The 23,604-nt window shown below is 40.1% G+C and overlaps 1 protein-coding gene across 1 annotated transcript; it reads left to right on the forward strand.

Annotated features, from left to right (window-relative positions):
- Nucleotides 1-12,089: 12,089 nt before the first annotated feature.
- Nucleotides 12,090-20,463, forward strand: PIGH (phosphatidylinositol glycan anchor biosynthesis class H). The gene is made up of 4 exons (XM_074236066.1): nt 12,090-12,329; nt 18,392-18,601; nt 19,376-19,459; nt 19,700-20,463. Exons 1-4 carry the CDS (start codon nt 12,150-12,152, stop codon nt 19,787-19,789), a joined length of 564 nt encoding a protein of 187 aa, XP_074092167.1. The 5' UTR covers nt 12,090-12,149; the 3' UTR covers nt 19,790-20,463.
- The last annotated feature ends 3,141 nt before the right edge of the window (nt 20,464-23,604 follow it).

Consider the following 23,604-nt stretch of genomic DNA (forward strand, 5'->3'; position numbering starts at 1 on the left):
AGTGAGAGAAAATTGTACATTTTATTCACGAACCTTGCAAGATACATCTTACAAGATACGGGTACCTCACTCCTAGGCCTGAGGCAAGAATTAGTCTTCAAAGTCAGGTAATTTATGGTCTTCAGAAACTCTTTCCCCTCCCTCTTGGATGTTCATAGGCTGAGTTTGAGTTACAATCTAAAAGGTCCACCCATTCCATGATATGCCCCTAATATGATTCTCCCCCCACATCATACAATGCATGATATGCTAATGAACCCCAATCCTCACAGAGGGTATGTGGGTTAATATTCAATTACACAAACTCAGTTGCATTAGGTCAAGATCTCTAGGTCACTCTTGTTGTGATTGGCTGGGCCATTCCCCCTTTGTATGGATTCCCTAAGGGCTCCCCTCCACACCCTGTGAAGACCAACACCCTACATTTCTCACACCCAAGGTCACACAGCTAGGTAATACGTGTCCTATTTATAATTAGGATTGTTCTGTCTGTGAGATTTCTCATGAAGTCTTAAAATTCATACTTCTGAAAATATGATGCTATATCCTGTGTCTGTGGAAAAATATATTAAAATGATATATATAAATGATAACATTAATTTCAACATCAAATTTTCTACACTGCAAGCCTATAGGACTCTCACAAAGATTAGCTAGGTGGTAGAGAGGCTAGAGCACCAACCCTGGAATCAGGAGAATCTGACTTTAAATACAGCCTCAGATACTTGGCACTCACTAGCTGTGTGTCTTTGGGCAGGTAATTTAATCCTGATTGCCTGCATCCAGGACCATCTCCAGTCATTCTGATTCATATCTGATCATTGGACCCAGATAGCTCCATAGGAAAAAGTATGGCTGGTGACTTAACACAGCATTTCCTCACTCAAATTTAATTCATTTGCTTGTCATGGCATCACTTTCCTAATGTTATGGCCATCTTTGAGAATGAAGAACTAACAACTTTGTTTTATCATGTCAATTATAGCAACAATTAAAAAATAAAAATGATAAAAATATTTTTTAAAAAAAGAAAAATAAGATTGGTCAACATGGTGTTTGCTACTCATTTGCCAGAGAAATGCCAAGAGCAGAGTGGAAGTTCATACACAATGTTAGTGGACCTAATGAAGGCCTTTGACAATGTCAGTCATGAGAACTTGTAGAAAATTATGATAAAATTGGTTGCCCAGAGAAGTTCTTCAGTATTCTACATCAGTTTCATGATGGTATGGTTTGCCTGGGTTCTAGATAATGGATGATGCCCTCACACTTTCTCAATCACTATTGGAGTGAAGTATGGCTGTGTGCTTGCTCCCATGTTTTTTATCATGATGTTTTCTATGATGTCATTGGACACCTTTGATGAAGATGAAAATAGCATCAAGGACAACTATTGCACCAATAGTAAATTATTTAACTGGAAAAGGCTTCAGATCAAGACTAAAGTGGAGGGAGAATTGGTACTTGACTTTCTTTTCATAAAAGGTTGTGCATTCAATGCAGCAAGTATGGATCATTTCTCTCATGCTTGTGCTAATTTTGACCTAAGGATTAACACTAAGAAAAGAGAGGTTCTCCACCAGCAAGAAACACATCATCTACATATGATATGCTGACCTCATTGTTGTATGCCTGGACAATATACTTGTGCCATGCTAGGAAACTGAATGGCTTCCATTTGAATTGTTTTAGGAAGAAAACACAAAAAGGTACCAGACTGAGATCTTTTTCTCAAGTTATTGCAGAAAACACAACTCCAACGAACTGGCCATGTTGTTCAAATACTATTTTTGTGAAGAACTCACATAAGGCAAGTGCTTACATGGAGGTCAGAGGAAGCAATACAAGGACACTTTCTAGTATCTGAAGAACTTCAGAATAGATTATGAGACATGGGAGACACTGGCACAGGACTTCCCTGTATAGCATGCCCACATGAAAGAGGGTGCTATATATATATACCCTGTGAACAAAACAGAATTGCAGTATCTCGAAAGAAATGTGAGATGTCTTCACTTCAAAGTTGATAGGGACTATTGTCCTTTTGAGCTTTTTTTGATATGATCAGCCATGGTTGGACACACAGTACCTTGACCCCAACATTGGTTCTCCTTAAGAAAGGATGATCACTAATGCATTGGTGGTGGAGCTGTGAACTCATCCAACCTTTCTGGAGAGCAATTTGGAATTATGCCCAAACGGCAATAAAAATGTGTATACCCTTTGAACCAGCAATAACCACTACCACTACTAGATCTATATCCTGAAGGGATTATGAAAATGGATACAAACCCCACATGTACAAAAATATTCATAACAACTCTATTTGTAGTGGTAAAGAATTGGAAATTGAAGGGATGCCTATCAATTGGGGAATGACTGAACATATTGTGGTATATATCTATGTGATGGAACCCTATTGTTCTATAAGAAATCATGAGAACAGGACTTGCATGAACTGATTCTGAGATGAACAGAACCAGAACATTATACACACTAACAATAATATAGGGTGATGATCAACCATGAGGACTTGCTCACTCCATCAGTGCAATAATCAGGGACAATGTTAGGGGATTTGTGGTGGAGAATACCATCTATATCTGGAGAACTATGGAGTTTAAATGCAGACTAAAGCTTATTTTCTTCAATTTTGAAGAGTTGCTTACGTGTTATGTAATTTTGCTGTCTATAATATTTTCTTCCTTTTGGATCTGATCTTCTCTCACACTTAATTTTGATCTATGTTTATCATGGATGCAAATGTAAAACCTATATCAGATTGCCTTTTGTTGGGGGGGGGAGGGAGGGAGAAAAAACTCAAAATCATCCAAAAAAAATGATTGGTAGAAACTGCCATTGGATGTAATTGGAGAACAAATAAAATATTTATATAATAAAAAAAAGGACAACTAACTAGCCAACCACCAACCACTATCCAATTGGAATTTGGTTCCCATTTACTTTCATTTGCATTTTTGAAGCCCTCATGTATATTGTTCTCCTGAATCTTCATTCACTCTAGGTCAGTTCATTGAAATTTTCCTATTTCTCTGAATTACTTGTCTTTTTCTATTTTTACCATTTTAACAATGCAATATTTCATTATATTTATAAACCACAATTCAGTCACTCTCCAATTGAAGAGAATCAGCTTTGTTTCCAAGTTTTTCTAACACAAAAAGTATAGTTATGACTATTTTTATATATCCAGGGCCTTCTTTTCTATCTTAATCTTCTCAAGGTATACACCAAGAGAGATTTCATTTTTAAACTCTAAGTTTGAAGTAAATGTTGGTTTTTCATGGAATTCTGAAGTCTTTACATGTGTGAAGGAACGACAAGTTTTAGAAATACATTAGAGATTCAAATTAACTAACTACAATAGAAATATCAATTTACTACAATATTGAAAGAACTTTTGTCAATCAAAGCTAGAATGACTGAATGGTTTGGTATAGGATTGTGATGGAAAGCTTCTGTGATGTAAGAAATGAAAAGGAGATTGATTTTAAAATAACATGGAAAGACTTGCATTAAATAATGAAGAAAGAAATGAGCAGAACTCAGAGATTATTCTAACAGTAATACTATTCAAAGAGTAACTGAATGACTAGTCTGAGAAATATGAACATTTACCTACAAAGAAATGATATATGGATGTATTATATAGTTCCACATGTTTATATCAAGTATTGACTTTCTCTAATGTGGGGTTGGGAGGGAGGAAAGGAGACAACTCTGAACTCAAAAAGGTAACAAAAAACATTTATTTATTTATTTAGGTTTTTGCAAGGCAATGGGGTTAAGTGTCTTGAGCAAGGCCACACAGCTAGGTAATTATTAAGTGTCTGAGGTTGGATTTGAACTCAGGTACTCAGGGCCAGTGCTCCATCCACTGTGCCATCTAGCTGCCCCAAACATTCATTTTTTTTAAAGACAATAAATGTAGTTTGGGAAGGAGGGCACTAGCAGGAGAGATTCCTGTAGAAAGTCATTTTAGGATCCAAACCTGTGATTATAATGGTATAGGGAATTAACAATGGAAATTTTCTCCACCAATGCAAATAGCAACTCATTGACATTTTATGATCTTAGAGAGTTACCTGAGGTATCAAGAGGTTAAGTGGTTTAGGCATCCTCCCAAAGCTATCATGTGTCAGAGGCAATATTTGAACCCAGATCTTTTTAAATTCAAGTCCACCATTCTATCATACCCCTAATATATCAATGTGCCAAGATGTATTCTATCATTCCTCAACATTTAGGTCTTTTCCATCTAAAAAAAAAGTTATACATGGTTCAACTATTAGATATATTGCTCTAGATAGTGCTTTAAAAAAAAGTTATATTCTTGGGGTATGTAAATTGCCAGTAGTGGGATTATCACATGGGTATGATAGATTCTATGGTCCTTCTGTAGGGTCAGATTATTACTTTGAAAAAGTGAAATCTGTCTGGAAATCCACTCAGTAATGTCTAAATCCACTTTCTTTCCATAGCCCTACCCTATCTATTTTTGTCAATTTTATGGGTCTGAGATATTACCTTAATGGTGTCATAATTTACATTTTTGTTGATTGAGGATGACTGTTTCTTGTGAGGAATGTAGGATGTTGTTGGTCTTCACAGGGTGGAGGGGGGTCCCTTTGAAATCCATACAAAGGGGGAAGGGCCCCAGTCAATCACAAAACTGGGAGAGTTTTCCTAATCCCATTCCAAAAATGACAAACCCAAGATTAGAAGAACTAGTCCTTAACCTGTCAAGAGTGACCTAGAGGGTGGCTAGGTGTGGAAGTGGATAGAGCACTGGCCCTGGAGTCAGGAGTTACCCGAGTTCAAATCCGGCCTCATACACTTAATAATTACCTAGTTGCGTGGCCTTGGGCAAACCACTTAACCCCATTGCCTTGCCAAAAAAAAACCCAACCCCAAAACCTTAAAAAAAAAAGTGACCTAGAGATCTTGACCTAATGCAAATGAATTTGTGTAATTATGTAATTGAATATTATCTCACAGCATATCATATTAGGGTCATGTCATGAGATGAGTGTACAGTCTAAGGACCATAACTCAAATTCTGAGAGCCTATGAAAATCCAGGTGGGAAAGAGTTTCTAAAGACTATATAATACCTGATGAAATTACCCCACCTTGTGCCTCATGCTAGATGAGGTAACTGTATCCTACAGGATTCGTGAATAATTTTCTCTCACTCCAGATTTTTTTCATTTATAGATAACATTTCTTAAATGTTTATAACTTGTGTTACTTCATTTGTGAAGCATTCATCTCTTTTCACCTCTTATCCATTGAAAATTGAGTATTGTCCTTGTATATTTGTTATAGAGGCTTCTAAGTTCTCTGAATATAAATTTTTCCTGGTAAATGTATAGCAAATTCCATGAGCTCCCCCCCCAAAAAAAACCCAACTAATATAGTGAGAAAAGCACTGGACTCTCTTATGTTATTGTATTTCAGTTTCTTCATCTATAAAATGGGAATATTTGTATGACTTTAGTAGTACAAGAATATTTTTTTAGGCATTTGAGAGTTGTTTTGAGAGGAGAAATGCTATTATGAGGAACTACATAAATATCACCTTTATTCTTTTTTTTTTTGTTTTTTTGCAAGGCAAATGGGGTTAAGTGGCTTGCCCAAGGCCACACAGCTAGGTAATTATTAAGTGTCTGAGACCGGATTTGAACCCAGGTACTCCTGACTCCAGGGCCGGTGCTTTATCTACTGCGCCACCTAGGCACCCCTATTACCTTTATTTTTAAGAATTAGGGCTTCTTCATTTCATAATGCCATATTACACAATAGTATCTGAAAAACTGCTAAAGTTGCCATCAGAACAGGACCAAAATGACTAATAAGAAAGGTCTGATTTTAGAGAGAGGGAAATTACAATGTGATGTTTACATTATTAGATTTCAAAGAAAAATAAAGTGCTTCCAACTCTTTCTAAATGTTCCTCAGTTTTGATTTTGGAAAAAATGTGTTAAGCACATTTATTTTAAGGTAAAAATAAAAGCTAATTTCATAAAAAAAAGAAAGATCTGACACTTGCTATCAGGAGAGATCTGTAATATATATATATATATATATATATATATATATATATATATATATAGCATACTATAGCAGGAAATAAAGCAGGGCAAAAGAAAGTTGCAGGAAAAAAACCCAATTCTACATGGTAGGAAGATATTTGGTAATTGAGCTGGGTCAAGAGTTGGAGAAACTGAGGAACTGGTGAGACAGGAGACCTAGGGGAAGTTTGGGAACCAGCCACCATTTTAAAAAGAGGGGTTAATTATGCTAAGTAAAGCTTCTTCATTTAATCCCTTTTACATTTTTAATGGACAGTTTTTTTTTTATAATTTATGTTTTTGAAGACAGTTTCCTAAATTTAAATTAAGACCTAAATGAAATTCTTGGAGTTTGTTTATCCAGTTTGTTTTCTTCAATGTTCATATTATCAGAAATGTGGGTATTAAGAGCATGTTCTAGCTATTGTTACTATTTAAAAAAAAACAATAGTTTTTTAAAATCTCCTTTTACAAGTGAGTTTTTCCCACTATTAGGAAGTTTTATTATGACAGAATCACAATCTCATAGCACAAAAGGTAATGTCTAGTTCAACCAGTACTTACATAAGAGTCTCCTATATAGTAGTACTTCTCCTATATGGTAGATGCCAGGGATCTCCTCTGGAAAATGGAGATGGAGAAAGAAGTAGAGATTTTTCATTTAGAAAAATTTGTCCTTTTCATAAAGAACATTATAAATATCAATAAACATGAGTTTTTGCCTCTTAAGTAGAATAGAAGAAGAAAACTGCATCATTAAAACATGAATCCCCATGAAGTATAGCTTAATTTTTGGAATATTTCATATTTAAAATATGGCTTCTAACCAGGAGGGATGGGAATTCAGAGAAGCTTGGAAGGATTTGCACGAACTGATACTGAGTGAGATGAGCAGAACCAGAAAAACACTGTACACCCTAACAGCAACATGGGGATTATGATCAACCTTGATGGACTTGCTCATTCCTTCAGTGCAACGACCAGGGACAATTTTGGGCTCTCTGCAATGGAGAATACCATCTGTATCCAGAGAAAGAATTATGGAATTTGAACAAAGACCAAAGACTATTACCTTCAATTTAGAAAAAAATATATTTTATTATGAAAATTTGCGATCTCTTATAGTCTATTTTCCTTCCTTAAGGATATGATTTCTCTTATCACATTCAACTGAGATCAATGTATACTAATGGAAACAATGTAAAGACTAACAGAATGCCTTCTTTGGGGGTGGGGGGAGGGAAGCAAGTCCAGGGGAAAAATTGTAAAACTCAAAATCAATAAAATCTAATAAAAAAATAAAAATATGACTTCTACATAGTCTCATTCAGTGTTTCTAGTCCATCCCATTCCCAAGAAGTGGGCAATATACTTCATCATTGATCTAATTGATCAGTTCTTTTATTTTATTTTGAGTTTTACAATTTTTCCCCTATTATTGCTTCCCTCCCCCCACCCCCCCACAGAAGGCATTCTGTTAGTCTTTTACATTGGTTCCATGTTATACATTGATCTCAGTTGAATGTGATGATAGAGAAATCATATCCTTAAGGAAGAAAAATAAAGTATGAGATAGTAAAATTACATAATAATATAAAATTTTTCCCCTAATTTGACAGTAATAGTCTTTGGTCTTTGTTCAAAGTCCATAATTCTTTCTCTGGATACAGATGGTATTCTCCATTGCAGACAGCTCAAAATTGTCCCTGGTCGTTGCACTGAAGGAATGAGCAAGTCCATCAAGGTTGATCATCAACCCCATGTTGCTGTTAGGGTGTACAAAGTTTTTCTGGTTCTGCTCATCTCACTCAGCATGAGTTCATACAAATCTCTCCAGGCTTCCCTGAATTCCCATCCCTCCTGGTTTCTAATAAAACATATACCACAGTTTGTTAAGCCATTCCTCAATTGAAGGACATTCACTTAATTTCCAATTTTTTGCCACCACAAACAGGGCTGCTATAAATATTTTTGTACAAGTGATGTTTTTACCCTTTTTTTTTAAAATCATCTCTTCAGGGTATAGACCCAGTAGTGGTATTCCCGGGTCAAAGGGTATGCACATTTTTGTTGCCCTTTGGGCAATAGTCCCAAATTGCTCTCTAGAAAGGTTGGATGAATTCACAGCTCCACCTACAATGTATTAGTGTCCCAGATTTCCCACATTCCTTCCAACATTGTTGATCAGAATTCTAAGTAATGATCAGAGAGTCTTTACAATGTTGTAATTATAAAAATTAATCTGGTTCTGTTCAATTCACCCTGCATATTTATACTTTTTTTGGAGGGAAGTCTCTTGTCATTTATTAAGGAGCAATATCTTATGTTCATACACCATGATTTATTTAGCCACTTCCCAATTGGTGGGGTTATCCACTCTAACTCCTTTACCCTCCCATTATTTGTAATAACTAAAAACAGAAAACCCTTATTTTTGATAGTGGCCTGGAGCTAGGTAGAATAGTGCCAAGTCTGAAGTCAGAAAGACTCATCAAATCTGGCCAAAAGACTTACTAGCTTGTGTGACTCTAGACAAGTCACTTAATCCAGTTTCCCTCAATTCCTCATCTGCAAAATGAGGAGGGCAGCTAGGTGGCTCAGTAGATAGAGTACTAGCCCTGGAGTCAGGAGTACCTGAGTTCAAGTCTGGCCTCAAGACAATAACTACTTAACTATGTGACCTTGGGCAAGCTACTTAACCACATTGCCTTGCAAAAAATAAAAATAAAAATAAATAAAAATAAAATGAGCAGCAGAAGAAAATGGAAAACTAAACTGGCATCTTACAACAAAAACAAGAACAAGCAACAACTTATTTTTGTACATGTGGTTCATCTTCCTCTTTGATCTATTTGGGGTTTTTAGGATTAGTAATATCAGTGGTTCAAAGTGTAAATTTTGGGGTATAGCTCCAATTCCAAACTACCTTCTAAATTGTTTTAACACTCCACAACTTTGCCACCAGTGCATTATTGTTGTCTGTCCCTCCAACAATTGTTATCTTCCTTGTCATCTTTGCAAATCTTATGGATGTGAAGCTCTCCTTGTAGTTATTGTTGGGTTACTCTCTTTTGGGTTTATGTCTTGGGTTTCTCTTAACCCCTAGTATTTCTTGTAATAAATTTAATCCTCAATGCTTGGACTAGTGACAATCCTTTCTGATACTCTTATAGGTTAGGTTGTCTCTATAGTTTGAATGCTGCCACTGCTGAAGATGGCATGTCTGATATAAAGTGCCATCTTTTGCCTCAGTTTCTAACTTGGTCAATTGCAGATTCTGGTCTTGGTTAGGTTCGACTTTGTCCTTTCATGAACCCCAATCAATAGTTGCATTTTCATTCCTGTTGTGGAGACTTGAGGGAGCTGGCTGTTAAAGATCACAGTGGTCTTGGGCTTCATGCAGTCCTTACTGCATGCATTATGTGCCTATTTTGGCTCCATTTTCTACTACAGTCCCAGTTTTCTAAGTACTATACAACTAGGTCCCATCTTCCTGTGCAGTGACCTCTGGAGTTCTATCCTTCTATTGCTATTCTACCCTTCCAGATTAAGGATCTATATTTAGGTTTACAATTTTTGAAGCTCTTGAGTTAGTTTACAAAATTGCCTGTTCAGAATTCTGACTGGCTTCAAGTCTCTTTTTGGTTGCTTGTGAAGGTTTTCCTGGTAAGGCTCCTCTTTCACCTTCTGAATCTTTTCCCTCCTGGCCACCTCTATATAGGTCTTTACAATGTCTGAAGTCCTGGCTATATTTTGTGACATTCTGGCCTGGGTGAAGAAATTCTGTTTCTTGTTCTATTGTATCTTTCTATGGTATCTATGTTATCTGTCAAAACCAGTTATTTCTGGAATCTTTAGATGTTGCCTAGGATATATGTGGGGATTCGCTCTACAGTCCTTCACAATCCTCTTTTTTTTAAGGCAATGGGGGTTAAATGACTCATCCAAGGTCACACAGCTAGGTGATTAAGTGTCTGAAGATGGATTTGAACTCAGGTCCTCCTGACTCCAGGGCCGATGCTCTATCCACTGCACCACCTAGCTGGCCCCCCCACAATCCTGTCTTAAAAACATCAAAGAGTGAGGATTTTCAAGTATATCTGGTCATAAAAATGCTTGCTGATTTTAGCAGCACCATTAGCATTTGGTTTTGTCATAAATGGTATAATTCTCTGATATACTCAAGGCAAATGTTCATATATATTCATTCCATCAAGATATGGCTACAAAAGCTTTCAAAGGCTCCTTTCAGAGATGATGTGGCTGGTGAACATCTGGGCACTGGTGGAAGGGGAGGGGAAGGATTTTCAAAAAGATCTTGGCCTGGTCATTACTAATCTTATTTGATATAACTTAATCACATTTCTCTTCTATGGAGAGATAAGAATTTTCTTGGAGAAAGTTCACGAAAACATTTGCTACCTCCAGAAGTGTTATGCTTTACCATAAATGATCTAATTCTCTAGTATATCTAAGTCATTTTTTTTCTCCAACCAGTGGAAGTTTGTGAAGGGACCTTCTGGCATAAGGAGAACTTAATGAAAAGGATCTGATCAGACCTGGGTAAGCAGAAGAAACACCATGATCTTGGCTTGCAAATTGCTTAAAGGTCTGAAGAGAAAAGAAAGTCCAAGGGATAATAGGGTATTTTTCATGCAACCTTTCTACTAGATTTTTATATCTCCTTTAACATCTGTCCTGAGGCATTGCATATAGTAGGTCCCAATAAATGTTTGCTGATTACTCTGATATTCTTTATATAGAGACTTTTGGACTCCTTGGATAAATCTGTTTACCACAAAGATATTCTGACAAAATGCAAATCTTTTGCTGTTGTATGTAAGTACCTTCCAGAAAACTTTGTTGTCTAGTTTAGGTTTTAAGAGATAGTTATGTTTTGATCTTGAACCTCTTACATTCTCATTGGGGCCCAAGAAAATGCCAAGCAGATGAATTTTAATGAGGAACCAGTCTGTAAGAACTAGAGATGCTGAAATTTGAGTATTAAAGATTTTTAGCATCATTTATGCTTGAGAATTGAATATTTGCTCTTCTAAAAAATACTTTCATTAAGACTTTTAAATTCACAAAACTTGTGAACTAAAAATGTAATTAGTTTTCTCAAAGGGATGTTTTTTCTTTTTGTTCTTACTCGAGGTACAGAAATAAATATAACATCTCAAAAGAGATGGTTCTTCTAAAACACAAACGACCAGGAAATAAGATTCTGAAGGGACATCAATTAGAAATCAAATAAATCCATGCCATTGTTAGAGCTAGAAACAACCTTGAAACATCATTTGATCCGATCCTCTCATTTTATAGATGAGAAATCTGCGGCCCTCTAAAAAAGTAACTTGCTCAAGGTCACACAGCTACAGGCATAGAATTCGTCGAAGTTTCCACTCTACGACTTCCAAAATCTGACGGATTGTGGAAAACAGCCTCAGTTATCCAACTGGAACAGGCCACCGCAGGCTGCACAGGGCCGGGCTTCATCCGCCTTGTTCGTTTGTTCGTACGATCAAGTCTTCAGTTGTACGATGATTTACGTTCAATCGGGATCAGGACCGGGGGCAAGGCGGGGTCGATCCGCCGGATTCCTTGCCCCGGGGGGCGGCTCGGCCACGCGGTACCCCCCCCCCCGAGGGGCGGCCCGCAGCTCCTGAGCCCCGGGGCGGGAGCCCAGCCGCCGGCAGCAGCCCGGGGAGGCTCCTGCCCGAGTCCGGGCGCCGGTGCCCTCCTGGGAGGGGGAGGGGGCGGCCCGAGCCCCCCGCAGCTTCCGGGAGGCGCTTTCGTGCTTTTGAAGCCCGGCGCCGCGGCGGCGTGACCCGGGCGGGGAGGGAGGGGGCGGGCGCCCCGCCCCCACCGACAAGTTCCCGCCAAGACCCGCGGGCCCGGGCGGGGGCGGGGCGGGGCGAGCCCTGGGGGCGGGGCGGGGCGGCCCGGGCGGGGCGGGGCGAGCCCTGGGGGCGGGGCGGGGCGGGGCGGGGCGGGGCGGCCCGGGCGGGCCCCTTCCGGAAGTGCGCCTGGAGGTCTCGGCGAGCCGGGCGCCATGGAAGCGCCGCGCAGCTTCTCGGACATCCACGGCGGCCGCCTGGCGCTGCAGCGCCGCTACTACTCCCCCTCCTGCAGGGAGTTCTGCCTCGGCTGCCCGAGGCTCTCCCTGCGCTCGCTCACCGCCGCCACCTGCACCGTGTGGCTGCTGGCCTACGGGCTCTTCACCCTCTGCCAGGTACGGGCCTGCCCCCGCCGCCCTCCGCTCCGCCCCGGCTGGATGCCCCCGCCCGCCCCGCGGGGCCCGGAGGCGGCTCCATAGGGCACCGGCCCCGGGCGAGGCGCTGCTTTCCCTTGGGTCCGTGGGGGGGCGTCGGAAGAGTGGCGCCCCCCCCCCCCCGTGCGCGGCAGGTGCGGTGCTGGTGGTTACACCCGGCGCGCGGCCCCCCCGGCGCGCGGCCCCCCCCGGCGCGCGGCCCCCCCCGGCGCGCGGCCCCCCCGGCGCGCGGCCCCCCCGGCGCGCGGCCCCCCCCGGCGCGCGGCCCCCCCGGCGCGCGGCCCCCCCCGGCGCGCGGCCCCCCCGGCGCGCGGCCCCCCCGGCGCGCGGCCCCCCCGGCGCGCGGCCCCCCCGGCGCGCGGCCCCCCCGGCGCGCGGCCCCCCCCGGCGCGCGCCCACGTAGGTGTGGGAGTTGCTTGTCTCCCGGGGCGTGGGGGGGGGGCTGCCTGCCTAGTGAGCGCCTCATGCGGCCCCGGATGGGGCTAAACTGGTGGAGTGCCCGACGGGTCGCCAAGGCCGGGAGACGTGCCAAAGTGCGTGCGACAAATACAGCTGGCATAAATGGGAGCTCATCAGGGAAAGTCTAGGGAGGAGTATGTGGGGCAGGAGACAAGGACGTCTTGCAGTAGCTCGAGGTGTGTCTGTAAATGATGAATCGGACCTTTGAGGCCATTTTTCCTGAAGGCCCCAAGTATATGCCTAAAACATAGCTCTGTCTAGCATCCCCTCTGAAAACTTTCCATTGCCTTTAAAAACTTATTTTCTTCTCTCTTTAATTGACCGTGTAATAAAACTGTTCTTATAAAAAGAATTTCACCTGCTTCAGAGCAAAATTAGCAGGTCATTCATGTCTCATTCTGTCCTGTTTTGACAGACTGCATAGAAAAACTGCAACATTCTAGATGAAGAATTTAGATCACTGCATGTTGGAGGTAAAGGTTATGTTCTGGGCAAGCCTCCATTGTCCAGGTACTTTATATTATTTTTTTTTGACCAGTCACTGTTGCTACTTGAGGGATAGAACGGAATATGCTTCTTCTAGGACATCAAGCTTAAAATCTTTGTTACCAATTTCAGTATTTCTGATCCTATCAAAGTTTTCGGTTGACGTAATTGTTTTAGTTTCAGTGAAGACCTATCCAAAGCACTAGTAACAAGAATTGTACTCCAGGCAGTAAAATAGCCCTGATGAATTTTCCCAAACCTCTCGTACCTTTAAAACTAAATACAAACTATCATTTGACATTCAGAGCCCTTCTTGGTCTGATTTTCCAGCCAGTCTTTCCAGATTTACATAGTTTTGCACTTAGTCTACTTGCTGTTCTTCACACAGGATACCCTGTCTCTTGTCTCAGTTCCTGTACTCAAACTGGCCTTAATGCCAAAACACATTTCCTTCTCAAGGACTTCTCTTAGAATTTCAAGGCCACACAGCTAGATAATTAAGTGTCTGAGGCAGGACTTGAACCCAGCCACTCTTGACTCCAGGGCCAGTGCTCTGTCCACTGTGCCACCTAGCCACCCCTGTGATACAGTTTTCTGGCCTGTCTCCATATTGGTCATCTCACCATGTCTCATAAGATATGGTATGCCTCTAATTTAGGCAATTCCCTAGGACTGGTTTGTTTGCTGAGTTTCATAGAGAGGTTAAATGACTTATTCTGTGTCACATAGCTAAAAAGCTAAGTATTCTTAATTTCAAGCCCAGTCCTTTGACTTCCTCTGATAATATCTAACATTTATATAATACTTTAAGTTTGCCAGGTATTTTACATATATTATCTTGTTTGTACCTCTCAACAACTCTGGGAGGTAGGTACTATTATTTTCCATTTTATAGATGGGGTAACTGAGGCTGAAAGAAATTAAGTGACTTCTTGCCCAATGTCACAGACCTAGTAATCATCCACAAGCAAGATTGGAACGTGGGTTTTGATAATTCCAAGTGCAGCATTCTGTTTTCTCTGCTACTTATCTTCCTTGATATTCCACTTAATAACTCCAGTTTTGTTCCTGAAAATTAAACATAATCTTCTAGATGTGACCTGATTAAAACTCCTGCTACCTGTATAATATTGGGTAATTTAGCTTCTTGAGGTTTCAGTTTCTTAATCTGTAAAATGAGATGTTTAGATAATCTCTGAGGCTCCTTGCAATTTTAAATCCTATGGCTTTTCCTTAATGTAATATGAATATTATATTTAAATTAATATAAGTTAAGATTGCAATACCTTTTCTAATCATGTCTTGTTTCAAAGACTTAAGCACCATAGATGTAGAATTAGGCATTTTTTTAATTTAGACTGTTCCAGAAGCTCAGTAAAAAAGTATGTTTGAAACCCATTGACTTTTTTTAGAAAGATTTTATTTACTTTGAGTTTTACAATCCCCCTTATTCTTGCTTCCCTCCCCCCACCCCCCACAGAAGGCATTCTGTTAGTCTTTACATTGGTTTCATGTTATACATTGATCTCAGTTGAATGTGATGACAGAGAAATCATATCCTTAAGGAAGAAAAATAAAGTATGAGGTAGTAAAATTACCTAATAATATAGTGTGTTTTTTTTTCTAATTTGATGTTAATAGTCTTTGGTCTTTGTTCAAAGTCCATAATTCTTTCTCTGGATACAGATGGTATTCTCCATTGCAGATAGCCCAAAATTGTCCCAGGTTGTTGCACTGAAGGGATGAGCAAATCCATCAAGGTTGATCATCACCCCCATGTTACTGTTAGGGTGTACAATGTTTTTCTGGTTCTGCTCATCTCCCTCAGCATCAGTTCATGCAAATCTTTCCAGTCTTTCCTGAATTTCCATCCCTCCTGGTTTCTAATAGAACATATACCACAGTTTGCTGAGCCATTCCCCAATTGAAGGGCATTCATTTAATTTCTAATTTTTTGCCACCACAAACAGGGCTGCTATGAATATTTTTGTACAAGTGATGTTTTTACCCCTTTTCATCATCTCTTCAAGGTATAGACCCAGCAGTGGTGTTGCTGGGTCAAAGGGTATGCACATTTTTGTTGCCCTTTGGGCATAATCCCAAATTGCTCTCCAGAAATGTTGGATGAGCTCACAGCTCCACCAACAATGTATTAGTGTCTCAGATTTCCTGCATCCCTTTCAACATTGATCATTGTCCTTTCTGATCATATTGGCCAGTCTGAGAGGTGTGAGGTGGTATCTCAGAGATGCTTTAATTTCCATTTCTCTAATAAGTAATGATTTGGAGCAATTTTTCACATGGCTGGATTGCTTTGATTTCCTCAGCTGTAAATTGCTTTTTCATATCCTTTGACCATTTGTCAATTGGGGAATGGTTTGTTTTTTTGAAAATTTGACTCAGTTCTCTGTATATTTTAGAAATGAGTCCTTTGTCAGAAATACTAATTGCAAAAATTTTCTCCCAATTTACTACATTTCTTTTGATCTTGGTTGCAGTGGTTTTGTCTGTGCAAAAGCTTTTTAATTTAATGTAGTCAAAATTATCTAGTTTGTTTTGAACGTTTTCCTTTCTATAGATCTGACAGGTAAACTACTCCTTGATCTTCTAGTTTCAACTGGGCTTTCCCTACAGCTAGGCAATCCTTTTATACAACCTAATTGATTCACTGTCATTTTTCCCATAGCAGCTTTTCATCTAGCTGTCCTTCCTCTTGAGAAATTGAAAAACTTTCCTCATATTTCCCTGAAAAAATTGAAACCATTTACCTAGAACTCCCGCTTATCTCCTCTTTCTTGTCTCAGCATAACAAGGTGACCTTTCTTATCAAGGGCCACAACATTCTAAATTAGGCATCTAGATCCCAATCTATCCCATCTTCAGCAGATTGTCCCCTTTATCCTCCCTACTCTTTCACTTCAACTATCCATGTATACTGACTGCTCCCCTACTTCTGCCTATGTCTCCCTCCTTAAAAAACTCTTTGACTTGATCATCTATCCCTTCCTAGCTATCATCCTATAGCTCTCCTTTTTTTTTTTTTTTTAAGGTTTTTTGGGGTTTTTTTTTTGCAAGGCAAATGGGGTTAAGTGGCTTGCTCAAGGCCACACAGCTAGGTAATTATTAAATGTCTGAGGATGGATTTGAACTCAGGTACTCCTGACTCCAGGGCTGGTGCTCCATCCACTTGTGCCACCTAGCTGCTTCACTAGTTAGTTTTTAAGTGACAAATCTAATAACCTTTTCTCAATCATCATCTTTCTTTGTCTTTCTACAACCTTTGACACAATATCAGTCACCCTTCTTGATACTCTTTTTCGTTAAACTCTTTGTGACACTGCTTCTTCTCCCACACCTGTCCAAGTGTTCTTTATCTTCTTTGCTGAATCTTCATTCAGGTGGCAGCAACTAACTGGGTGTTTCTCAAGGTTCTGTCAGATCCTCTTCTCCCTCTCTACTATTTTACTTGATTGCATCACTCCTTAAGGATTCAGTTATCATCTGTGTGGATGATTCTCAAATCTGCTATGTAGGCCCCCCCCTCTACTTTTCATTCTCATTTCTAACTACTCATTGGATATCTTAAACTAAGCATGTCCAAACCAGCTTATTATCTTTCCCTCCCAAATCCTCTTCTTTTCCTAACTTTCCTGTTAATATCAAGTTCATCACCATTCTTCCAGGCTCTCAAACTAGGTGTCATCATCTTCTCTCTCTCCCCCCTGAAGCTGTCATATCCTATCATTTGCCATTTCCATATAATATAATATAATATAATATAATATAATATAATATAATATAATATAATATAATATATATAATATAATATAATATAATGCCTTTTTTTTATAATATCTCTCATGTATATCCCTTTTTTTCTTCTGACAGTGTCACCATTCTGGTGAAGGCCTTCATTGCCTCATACCTGGATTATTGCAGTAGCCTGTTAGTTTGTTTCCCTGCCAGAAGTCTCACCTAACTGCAGTCCATCCTTCACTCAGCTGTCAAAGTGATAAAGTGCCGAGATTGTGTCACCTTCCTTTTTCAAATTCTAGTGACTTCCTATTACCCCCAGGATCAAATATAGCATCCTCAGACTTCTAAAATCTTTATACCTTTCCAGTTTTCTTAAAGTTTATCCCCTTCCATAGAATTATATAATTCAGTGATACTGGCCTCTTTGCTCTTTGTACTAGACATTTTCACCTGCCAAATCTGGACATTTTCACTAACTTCCTCATGCTTGGAATTCTCTTTCTCCCCATCTCTGCTTCCTGGTTTCCCTGACTTTCTTTCAGTTAAAGTTTCAGTTTAAGTCTCACTTTCTACAAGAAGTCTTTTCTCATCCCTCTTAATGTGAGTACATTCCTTCTGTTGATTATCTACAATTTGTATTGTCTGTATCTCCTTTGTGCAGAGTTGTTTGCATGTTGTCTCCCTAATTAGACTGGGAGCACAGTGCCTGGCACACAGTAGACATTAAGTAATTGCTTGTTAACTTGATGACTTAATAAATGTTTGATGAATTGAAATATAGGGGAACTGAGGAATATATCTGGGTACAAACCTAAAAGACTGATTAAGTTAGGACTGCAGGAGTGAGAAGTTTTCTAGCAGAAAACAGCTTAATTATTCATTTAAATGAGTAAATCTATAGTTGATTAGTTTAAGTAATATGATTGTGGATCCCTAATTTTCCTTTCTGTATTCTAAGATACAGTCTTAAATTCTGACTGACTGAATGAGCCAGTTGTGCTCAAGCAACATTATGGAACCACTGGAGAGAAGTAAAAGGGGAAAGGCTGAAGTTTCAATATTGAAATCATTGGAGGAGAAACTTCTGAAACTAATGATTATGCAAAGAACACATCATACAATCTTCATGACATCTCAGTGTTTAATTAAAATTATTTTCTTTCTTTCTCTATATGCTATCCCTTATCTCCTTAGGAATAATTGATTTATCCTTTCCATTCCTGGACCTAGGCACCATCTTGTGGTGGTGTGCCTGTTTAGAATAAGGATACATAAAATCTAGTATTGTTTTTTCATTGGCTCTTTTTGACTTTTTTCCTCAGAATAGTATGGTTCTATCAGCTGCTATCTTCATCACTCTCCTAGGCTTACTTGGTTATCTCCACTTTGTGAAGATTGATCAGGAAACCCTACTTATCATAGGCTCTCTTGGCATCCAGATGACTTCATCCTATGCCTCAGGAAAAGAGAGTACAATCTTCATTGAGATGGGCAAAGTGAAGGATGTTGTCATAAATGAGGCCATTTACATGGTAAGTACTCCAGGTACCTTTTGGAATATTCAAAGACCCTGGGTGTTCCTTAATATCCAGAGGATTATTGACCATGTTGAGTTAGATTTGTAGATACTTCTGTGCCAGATAGATTCAGCTTTCATTTAATGGCCAGAAAATATTAGTGAACCTTTTCAAAGTAAAGACTTTATTCTCTGCTTACTGAGAGGACCAACTCCAAAGATAAGTATCAAATTTATAGAATGTAGACTATTCTATTAGAATATTTTAATGTAGAATTCTCATAGAAATTCCACATCAGAATTTAGAATATTTTAATAGAATATAGAATATCATGCTGGAAAGGACCCTAGAAGAATCATCAGATTCAACCCTTTCATTTTACAAATGAAGCCAAGAGAGGTGGAGTGACTGACCTACTATCTTTAAGAAGTATGTAAGATACTAGTTTTTGTAGTATGCAATTTAAAATGTAAGCTCTTATCATTATAGAATCATACTTATATATTACACTATGGTTTAAAAAGTTGTATTTTTATGACAACTTTGTCTCTTATTACTTTTATTGTAGATGAGTAATAGGGAATTAACACCTCAAATATCTACAATGCAGCCTTGCTCTGGGGCCAGTCTAGAAAACCCTTCTCCCCCATCTTGTTGCTGTCATGTACATTTGAAACATATATTTTGTCTTTTGGGAATGTAGTCCTGTGATGACTCTCACTAAAAAGCAATGTGTTGTATTTGTGCTTCTACCATTTATTTGGTATTATTTGGTTTTCTTCCTTGCAGCAAAAGGTGATCTACTACCTGTGCATTTTACTGAAGGATCCTGTTGAACCACAGGGAGTGTCACAAGTAGTGCCTGTTTTTCAGGTGAGTTCAGATATGCTTTATCTATCTGAATTCAGCTCAGGAGAATAAACTCTTTGAGGGATTAGATGGTAATTTCTATACCTTTGAAACTCCACAGTGCTTGGCTCGTAATAGAGAGTTTATGCATGAATGTAGAGCTTTTTGTGAAACTGATAGGCCAAGCTGTTTTGTCTTTCAAGTACCAATAACCTCTAAAAACTATTAGTTTTGACTCTTTATCTCTTCTTTTTGGGCTTTTAGAGTGCCAAGCCCCGATTGGACTGCTTGATTGAAGTGTACAGGAGCTGCCAAGAAATCTTAGCACACCAGGCAGTGAGTCCAAGCCTGTGAGTCCCATCTAGCAGACCCCCATGGTGCTTCCTGTCAAGAAAATTCCAGATCCTGGAGCCTCAGCCATTCATTTGTTTTGGTCAGTTCTAAACAACCTGGCACCATGGTACAGTGGAGAAAGTGCTGGCCTTGTAGTCCAGAACACTTATGTTTGAGTTCTTTTTCTTGCTCTTACTGACCCTGTGAGTTCAGGGAAGTGCCTGACCTCTGAGGGCCTCAGGCAGGGCAGGTCCCTGTCTTGAGAAAGGAAGTTCCCTCTACCAGCAGAATCACAGGCAGTCTAAGATGACAAGTGTCAGACCATCAGCAAGACCACAGCCATGGTGACTCACATGGAAGTTGGGGAGTACAGAGTTCCAGAATAACAGAATGTCTGGATTGTATCCTGTCTTCTGATCTACTGTGTGAGGTTATGCAAGTTATTTCTTTGAATATTAATTTTCCTTCCTATATAGCAGGAACAGTATCTTATTTTTGTGCTACTTTTAGCACTTTAATAACTATTGAAAGCAATGAATGTGAAATGGGGATAAGAGATAAAATATGAATGAGATGAAGATGGGATGTCCTTCCAGAGGAAGAAGCCTGTCAAAACTAGGTACTGTTATGAAAGTAATTGTTAATAAAATGAAACTGGGAAAATCTTGTGTGTGTAGCTTTCTCTTTATAGTAGTTCAGGAATACCTTCTGGAGGAATTCTGAGAGCAGAATGCTTTATTCTACTAGTGCAAACTAGGAAAAAAGACTCCTTTGTAGCTCATGATTTCAGGGAATGAGTGATAAGCCAAGAATTGGTGGCCTATTTGCAAAATAATGTTTGTCCTTCATTTTCTTTTCTTTTAGTTTTTACAAGGCAGTGGGGTTAAGTAATTTGCCCAAGGTCACACAGCTAGGTAATTATGTATCTGAGACTGTATTTGAACTCAGGTCCTCCTGACTCCAGTGCTCTGTCCACTGCGCCACCAAGCTGCCCCCTTGTCCTTCATCTTCAAAGAAGATCCCGACATCAAGGAGGTGATGCCATGACAAGCACATGAATTAGATTTGAGTGGGTGGAGGTTGTGCTAAGTCACTAGTCTCACTTTCTCCTTCAGAGCCACCTGGGTCCAATAACAAAATCTGAATCAGGATGACTAGAGGTGACCCTGGATACGAGGCAATCAGGGTTAATTGTGACTTGCCCAAGAGCCCAAGGACTCTTACAGCTAGTGAGAGTCAAGCATCTGAGGCTGGATTCAAACTCTTATCTTCCGACTCCAAGGCTAGCACTCTATCCCTGCACCACCACCTAGCTGCACAAACTGCATGTCTGGTCTTCAGATTCTTCCATGATCACACTTGACTCAACTCTAGGATGTGATCCCCATTTTAGATGATCCTAAGCAGGAGAATTTTACAGATCAGATAAATTGGTGCAAAACACATCGCTTTAGAACTTTAGAGGTTTATTCTTCCCTAAGCAAGGTGATCCCAGAATCAAATTCAAGGTGGAACCCTGAGGTTCTTTTTTTTAAATTTATTTTTATTAAAGATATTATTTGGGTTTTAAAATTTTCCCCCCCAATCTTACTTCCCTCCCCCCACCCCCCACTGAAAGCAATCTGTCAGTCTACTTTGTTTCCATGCTGTACATTGATCCAAATTGAATGTGATGAGAGAAAAATCATATACTTAAAGAAGAGACAAGAAGTCTAAGAGGTAACAAGATCAGACAGTAAGATATATTTTTTTTTCTAAATTAAAGGGAATAGTCATTAAACTTTGTTCAATCTCTATGGCTCTTTATCTGGATACAGATGGCACTCTCCTTTGCAGACAGCCCAAAATTGCTCCCGATTGTTGCACTGATGGAATGAGCGAGTCCTTCAAGGTTGGTCATCACTCCCATGTTGCTGTTAGGGTGTACAGTGTTTCTCTGGTTCTGCTCATCTCACTCAGCATCAGCTCATGCAAATCCCTCCAGGCTTCCCTGAATTCCCATCCCTCCTGGTTTCTAATAGAACAGTAATGTTCCATGACATACATATACCACAGTTTGCTAAACCATTCCCCAATTGAAGGACATTTACTGGATTTCCAATTCTTTGCCACCACAAACAGGGCTGCTATAAATATTTTTGTACAAGTGATATTTTTACTCTTTTTCATGATCTCTTCAGGGTATAGACCCAGTAGTGGTATTGCTGGGTCAAAGGGTATGCATTTTTGTTGCCCTTTGGGTGTAGTTCCAAATTTCTCTCCAGAAAGCTTGGATGAGTTCACAGCTCCACCAACAGTGTAATAGTGTCCCAGATTTCCCACAACCCTTCCAACAATGATGATTATCCTTCCTGGTCATATTGGCCAATCTGAGAGGTGTGAGGTATTACCTCAGAGAAGCTTTAATTTGCATTTCTCTAATAATTAATGATTTAGAGCACTTTTTTTCATATGGCTATGGATTGCTTTGATCTCATCTGTAAACTGCCTTTGCATATCCTTTGACCATTTGTCAATTGGGGAATAGCTTTTTGTTTTAAAAATATGACTTCCGGCCAAGGTGGCAGAGAGAAGACAGGCACAGTTGTAAAGTCTCCTGATCTCCTCCCCATCTATCACATGAAACAAACCTCTTAAAAGAAATCCAAACCAGGAAACCCAGAAAGAAAAGCCAGGAGAGGAAAATCTAGCTCAGGATTTGTCTCCAGAAGTAGCCTTGGCTGAGTACAGGTGAGTCAGGGCTCCCAGGATCAGCCAGACCAACAGCTGAATTGGAACCGGGAGTCTGAGGGCCCGAGAGCCGGACCTGCTGGATCAGCGGTGGGGCTGGACGAAGGGGGCTTGGGTCCTCGGGGCAGCAGAGCCGCTGGTGTTGGTGCTGTCCCCCTGGAGCTAGGGGAAGGGGCTGTGGGGAGAGGTCTGGTGCAGGAGAGCTGTGGAACCATCCCTGGGCACCTCAGGTCTGAGAAACTCTGAGCCCAGGCCTCCATTGCACTGAGGCCTCTTCTCAAACAAATGCAAATTACTTCTGCCTCAGGCCCAGGTGTGTGAGCAGAAGAACCAGCCCAGCTGAGGAATCACCTCAGGCCAGGGTAAAGCCCACCATTGAGTGAAGGCAAAAGAATTCAATAGCTCCAATTCCCGCCCTCAAGCAAAGGGAGAAGGCCTCGCAACCAAGGTCACAGACACTCCAGAGAAAGCAACCAGCACCTCCTACTGGCCAGCCAGAGAAACTGCACTCAGTAAAGCCTTTAGAGATCCCAAGCCCAGGTGAACCAGCCCCACCCAACTCAAGGTCTTAGCATAATGAAGAAGGGTCAGCGGAAAGGTGGATCCATAGAAAAATTCCTGGAAGGGAAAGACCCCAACCCAGAGAGACCTGGAACCTCTGAGGAGAATACAATCTGGTCTCCAGCACAGAAAGACTTCCTTGAAGAAATAAGGAAGGAGTTTAAAAATCAACTGGAAAATCTGGGAGAGACAATACCTTGCAACAAGAAAACAAAACCTTAGAAAGTAGAATTGGACAATTACAAAATAAGAATAATTCTCTCAGATCCTCAAATGAGCAAATGCAAAAAGAAATTAATTCTCTCAAAACCTCAATTGGTCAAATGGAAAGCTCTTTCAAAAGTAGAATTGACCAATTGGAAAAAGTTAATGAAGAAAACTCCTCCCCCCAAAAAATAATGGAGTCTACAGAAACTAATGACTCCATGAGACAGCAAGAGTCAGTTAAACAAAATCAAAAAATAGAAGCAAATGTGAAATACCTCATCAACAAAACCACTGACAAACCCATCAGAAATCATATGATCATATCAATAGATGCTGAA

This window comes from Macrotis lagotis, chromosome 4 (assembly GCF_037893015.1).
Source record: "Macrotis lagotis isolate mMagLag1 chromosome 4, bilby.v1.9.chrom.fasta, whole genome shotgun sequence".
In the NCBI taxonomy this organism is placed as follows: Eukaryota; Metazoa; Chordata; class Mammalia; order Peramelemorphia; family Peramelidae; genus Macrotis; species Macrotis lagotis.

Excerpts from the sequence above, each read along its gene's own strand:
- PIGH (XM_074236066.1), top strand. The coding sequence starts at position 12,150 with ATGGAAGCGCCGCGCAGCTTCTCGGACATCCACGGCGGCCGCCTGGCG. Across the intron at positions 12,330-18,391 it reads GGCTCTTCACCCTCTGCCAG|AATAGTATGGTTCTATCAGC; the intron begins GTACGGGCCTGC and ends TTTTTTCCTCAG. Across the intron at positions 19,460-19,699 it reads AAGTAGTGCCTGTTTTTCAG|AGTGCCAAGCCCCGATTGGA; the intron begins GTGAGTTCAGAT and ends TTGGGCTTTTAG.